Here is a 6,050-nt window from a genome sequence, read left to right on the forward strand (position 1 = left end):
CTCGCGCTCTTCCTGAGTGTATTTTTTTCGACTACTACTATATCTGCGCGATTCGACCTCTGCTTGGAGAGTATGTGGTAGCCGGCAAAAGAGCTGGTAACGTTGGCTCAAGATTGTAAATGATTAAACTGGCGGGAAAATGTTGTTTTCGCGTAAAACGGATAATAGTTTAAGTTAGCGATTTCTGCGCATCAATTATTGTGAACTCAAATTTGGTTCAGACACCAGACTCTGCCGTGAGATGCACATCTCTTCTGTCCTGTTATAACCCTCTAGCGTCAAATGTTGAAGAACCCAACACACTTATGGTGACTAAAAAGCAAGCCATAGTGAAGTCGCACTATTATTAGTACTAATTCATTTGTCGATGAAGGTTAGACATCCAGGTAAGATATGTCAAAAACAGTTACTCAAGCAACTGGGACCAGGGTGTGATTTTTGAAACCGTCGCACGTTTCAGACACCATCCGCTGTCTTTCGTCAGTGACACTGGTCGTCTGACCGTTTCCAAAATCATATCCAGTTGCTTGAGTAACTGCTTTTTATTACAAGTAGTACATGTATATGCTTCTCCTGAATTGATGACTGCTTGACTTCTTTGTCCTTACATCTACAACAAAGAAAATGCCTTGGGTGAAACAGTGACAAAAGATTCATCATAGAAGAATGTTGTCTGGAGGGTTTTCGCGAACACCTGAAATACAAAATACGGAAAACCGTTTGCCGTTTTCTGATATTTTCTTCGCGTGTTGCTTCCAAGTTTTCCTTGGTGCCAATAATGAAACAAACGCGTTCATCTTGCTTATTTTTCAGTGCAAAACCGTTTTTGTCATTGTTGCTTTGTGAAACATCTGTCGTGAAATCTAGTACATGTTTGGTCGAGTGTAACAGCGCACTGCGTCATTAGTAGTACGTGTATGCAGTTTCCAACATTCACAACAAAGACAAGCCTTGGATGAAACAGCGACAGAGGAATGCTGTCTGGAGGGTTTTCGTTAACACCTGAAATATAAGATAAGGGAAAACCGTTTTCTGACATTTTCTTCGCGTGTTGCTTCCAAGTTTTCCTTGGTGCCAATAATGAAACAAGCGCGTTCATCTTGCTTATTTTTCAGCGCGAAACCGTTTTTGTCGTTGTTGCTTTCTTAAGCACTTTGTCGTGAAATCTAGTACATGTTTTATCGAGTGTAACAGTGTAATGCGTCATTGGTACCTTTGACAACCGACCCTTAGTCAATCAGAACACCTCGGCACCTAGCCCAGGACAACTCCTGGATGTGCAATGAACTTACTCAGCAGTCAGCACTCAATACGTGTATTTCATAAGAAGAATGGCAATGTTCTCAATGTCATGATTCAAATTTCCAGGGATAATCTAAGCATACCGATAAATAGAAATGTATTGCCTACGCCTTATAGTAAAGGGTGAGGCGCGGTCCCAATTAAAGTTTCCGCATGGCCGAATCTGGACAGGCATATGTATAAGGATGATAAGTTTGTTTCTTCTCTTTTTTTTTTGCCATACATTGTACCGTGTACGATCGTTGCGCAATAAAGTTCTTCTGTTATGTATGCGGAAACAGGGTGGTTGGACCACTTCAGTCGTTCCCACACTGAATTCCTCTTGGAATGCGGGCACATGTGTGTCGCTCCCTACGTTTCGAAGTCAGTGAAAGATCATCCCAAAAGGAACTAGTTTTTTTCCCGATATCTTCATGGATTGGACTTACAAGATGTGACGTTTGGGGATGAGAAAACAAGGCTCTTTTTGCTACCAGGACGACTCGAGAGAAGACATCCTGAGCAGGCAACTACAGCAGCAGCCCCCACTCGGTACACACTGGGCCCCACTCAGGGATTCATCGGTCGGACATTCCCACTTCTGCGATTTGGTAGAATCATTTCCCGTGTCCACATTTACCCTACAACGACGCGGCTGTGCTAGATTATTCATCTTGATTATCAAACTTTGCGAAGAAGAAGAAGAGAAGGTCTTAAAAGGTGATGTCTTATCGCGACCCTGCCGAGGCCAGGAGTTACAGCAGTATTTCGACCGCCGGTCGGACGAATTCGGCCGTCCCGCCGGTCACTGGGTGTTACGGAAGACCAGGTACTTATAAATTTAAAACCGGCGTCTTTCAAAAATAAACAAACAAACAAACATCGTTTCTGTGTGGCTATTAGTACCTAGCACAGTGTATAACTAGTTTGGTTACCAGATTAGGTATTTATTTAACCTATATCGACGACGAGTCTGCGAGCTCTAAATGACATTTTCGACAGTAAGACGTCCGGTGGTTTCTCGATCAGCGCGAGATATTTGGTGATCGTCGGCGACTTTTAGGAGTATCTATTAAACCGACGTCTTTGAAAACAAGGAAAAAACATCGTTTTTGTGCAGCTACTAGTATATATCAATCATTTTGAGCTCAACTATAGCTCAAACCTACTTCTGGCGTGAGATACACATCTCTTCTGTCCTGTTGTGTACCTGGGTATATAATTAGCCATGAAAATTGTTCTAGCTAGGCATAATTACCGTTATAAAGGTCCGTATATGTAGTTGTCTTCGAGCGCATTATGCAGTGGAATATTAGTACACAGAATAGCAGCTCATTGGTATTCTGGTACAAAGTCATAACTGTGATTCTTTTTATAGGCTATACTTGTAGTGTTTCTTTTGGTCGGTTTGTAAGAGAACTTTATTATTCCATGGTACAATGTATGGCAACAACTATTACGCAAAGTACAAAATAGTGGTATAGAATAAAGCTTAACATCCTGGTTAACATAACAATAAGGCTGAATATTTCATCCACCACAGTAGCTACGTGAAGTAAGGGAGCTTTAGTCATTAGCCTCCGGCGTCAAAACTAAACACCCTTCATTCGTGACAATTACTAGTAATATCTGAGCCGACTCCGTGTGCTTGGCTAAAACGCCGGCCATAGTGAAGTCGCACTAGTACTTGCTACTAGAAAAAGAATTGTGCTTCACTCTAATTGAGGATGAATGCTTGATTGCTTTACCCTTACATCTACAACAAAGAAACGCCTTGGGTGAAACAGTGACAGAAGAATATCGTCTGGAGGGTTTTCGCTAACACCTGAAATGCAAAATACGGAAAACTGTTTGCCGTTTTCTGACTTTTTCTTCGTGGGTTGCTTCCAAGTTTCCCTTGGTGCCAATAATGAAACAAGCGCACTTATCTTGCTTATTTTTCAGTGCGAAACCGTTTTTTGTTGTTGTTGTTACTTTGTTAAGCAATGTGTCATGAAATCTAGTACAGGTTTGGTCGAGTGTAACAGTGTACCATAGGCGTGAGATTTTACCATGCAAAAAAGATGGCTCGGTCAATATCTAAAAAGTAGAAAAATGAAATGTATTAAAAAAGAAAATATGAATATTCTTTAGAAAACGTGACTCAACCCTGAGAACAAAAAAAGATGATAGATTTCTAACATTACTCTTTTTTCAGATCCACAGATCGTCCATGTTCGAGTGTCACCGCCTGAAAGCTCACTTAGCTTAGCAGGTAACGTGATTTCCTGTCTCTACGTGCTCTTAGGAACCGATTCACATTTTGTCGTCCTATTGTCGCACGATCGCAAAAAAAATGAAGCCGTGTTGTTTTAGTTTTTGTCGGGGGGTGGCGGCTGTCTTCTTGAAAATTAGGCTTCTACATCAAAATCGTACGACCCTTTCACGACAAATGTTAACGCGGTGTTAAGATCCAGTCCATGGTTTAAAAAAACAACTAAAAAAAAACACGTGCAAGCCAATTGTTTCAATGGATGATTGTTTGTAAACTCGAAAGTAATTTCGTTAACAATTACTCACACGGCCAGTATGTAAATTACTGCACTTTGGATTCCTCACAAATTGTATACGCTTCTTTCTGCACTTGCTTGCATTTACTAGTACTAGAGGACCGTCATTTAAGAGATAGAGAAGAGATTTCAAGTTTTTGTTTACCTACCTACAGAAGGACAGACATCGCAGGATACCGAGGCCCGGGGTGACCAGAAAAAGGAACAGCAGGCTATTCCACACAGGTGGCAGCTGACACCACAAGATGAAAAGACGCAAGCTCTGTTTAACTTCAACGAAACCGCGGTATGTATAAATTGCTATAACCTTCGGAACGTTGAAATTCTACGTTTTTTTCTGCTTCTTGCTGACACTGGCAATGGCGTCAATACTATGATTTATTTAGGCCATGGAAGAATGTCAAAATAAAAGAACAACCTACTTTGAAAAATCTGCAAGCTGAACTTGTAATTTTGGCACCTTCATATCAATTGAATCTTAATCTTTGAATGAAGTGTTACATAATGTATTCTACCAACACAGATGAACTTTCATGCTAAGACAAGAAAAACTGATTGAGCTTTGATCGAACTCAAAGAAGAAGGATTCACCATAAACTTTCAGTCGATTTGGTCGACCTTCATCAAAAGACTGATTCACTGCTCTGACGTTCCAGAAGTCGGAAGTGACATAACAATATTTTTTCAAAGACATTGCAGTCTTATGATAATAGTAGTAGCACCTGGCAGAAATATGACAGTTGACTTGTCAGCCTCATACTCTTGACTAGACCTTTTTGTTTTCTGCTATCTTTTGGTCTCTTTTCAAATAAAAAGTGATCATGAGCTGTGACTTTTTTGAGCTGACTTCATGTTCACATTTTCCATCGACAGCTACCACCGAAGAGTGAGTTCTACCCAGCGGACGAGAACATATCTGAGAAGTTGAAGCTCCTTTATGGAGAGAGCAAAGTCAGTCCGTGTTGCCAGAAATGTTCACCTTGTTGTTGTTCTTGTTGTGTCATCCAATAGCCCCCTACCCTTAGGAAACTATCAGTTGTCATACACATCATTTAATTTCCATCTGTCATCAGTATTATTTGCATCTTCCTTCATTTTGTATTTCGCTTAGTTTAGTTTTGCTTATGTCCTTGTATATATATGTATAGTGGTGCCATTAATATAAGATGATAACTTGAGTGTGTCACCACTACGTCTGTCTTATCTGGCAAAGTGAATAAGAAAAACTATCAGTACTGAAATGTGACTGTCAGTAACTGTTAAGTTACTGTCAGTACCAGTAACATAACTCTAAGTTATTATTACTGATTGGTTACAATCAGTTACTGATTTAACTACAAAAAGTGATCAGTTATTTTTTTAATACATAGTATTTGTCATGGCAGTAGGACTTCAGCAGCAAACTAGTACTGGCGGTAAGATTCCAGTGCTGATAGCTTTCTATACCCGTTTTTTAACATGTTCTTGTATTGTTCTTGTGTTATAATAGTCCCCTACGTTTCGGAAACTATCAGTACTGAAATTCGTCTGTCAGTAACTGTTAAGTTACTGTCAGTCAGCACCAGCACCAGGTTTCCTGTGAGTTATCATGACTGGTTACTGTCAGTTACTGATTCAACTACCAAACTTTTTTAACTGATCAGTTACTGAATGATGGCACATCTTGTGAATAGTGAGCATTTTTTACAACAGTAAGATTTCAGCAGCAAACTATTACTGGACGTCAGTAAGAGTCCATGTCCAGTACAGATAGTTTTCTATACCCATATTTAACGTGTTCTTGTGTGAAATGTCTCTGTGGCGATGCCAAAAATTCAATGACTTCCCATCATTATGCTAACAATTCTTTTACCAAAGTTTGTGCATTATCATGAATCTGACCGTTGTTTCTTTCACATGTAATGTAGTATTCTAATGTCACTTCTATCCCAATGTTCTTAATGTTTAGATTATAGATAGAAATAAATACTCTTTCGGAATTGAACTTTGTGTGAACTGTGACATTTTCCTATAAGTTTCATTTCTTTTCTGAACTCAAGAAGTTTAGTTTCCCTAAAGTTCTTGATGTGTCCAATCTGTCCTGGCTTAGTTGTCATATTTCATCTGTTTCTATTTTTTTCCGATTAGAAAAAATACATCACATGCACCCAATTAAGGACCAATAGTTGGAGAAAGTCCTTTTTCCAACCAGGTTGTGTTGTTCACTTAAAAACAAATGCT

General features: G+C 39.6%; 1 protein-coding gene across 4 annotated transcripts in view; it reads left to right on the top strand.

Annotated features, from left to right (window-relative positions):
- Window positions 1-5,814, top strand: part of LOC118416562 — a 10,605-nt gene extending 4,791 nt beyond the window's left edge. For 3 of the 4 annotated variants that reach the window (XM_035821705.1, XM_035821708.1, XM_035821706.1), the window contains 3 exons: window positions 3,479-3,535; window positions 3,986-4,116; window positions 4,704-5,814. In XM_035821705.1, coding sequence (XP_035677598.1) covers window positions 3,479-3,535; window positions 3,986-4,116; window positions 4,704-4,841 — 326 coding nt within the window. In that variant the 3' untranslated portion in view covers window positions 4,842-5,814. Of the gene's footprint in view, window positions 1-1,605; window positions 2,111-3,478; window positions 3,536-3,985; window positions 4,117-4,703 lie in introns of those variants that run through there. The other variant, XM_035821707.1, reaches the window with a different exon arrangement.
- The last annotated feature ends 236 nt before the right edge of the window (window positions 5,815-6,050 follow it).

Source organism: Branchiostoma floridae, chromosome 5 (assembly GCF_000003815.2).
Source record: "Branchiostoma floridae strain S238N-H82 chromosome 5, Bfl_VNyyK, whole genome shotgun sequence".
NCBI lineage: Eukaryota > Metazoa > Chordata > Leptocardii > Amphioxiformes > Branchiostomatidae > Branchiostoma > Branchiostoma floridae.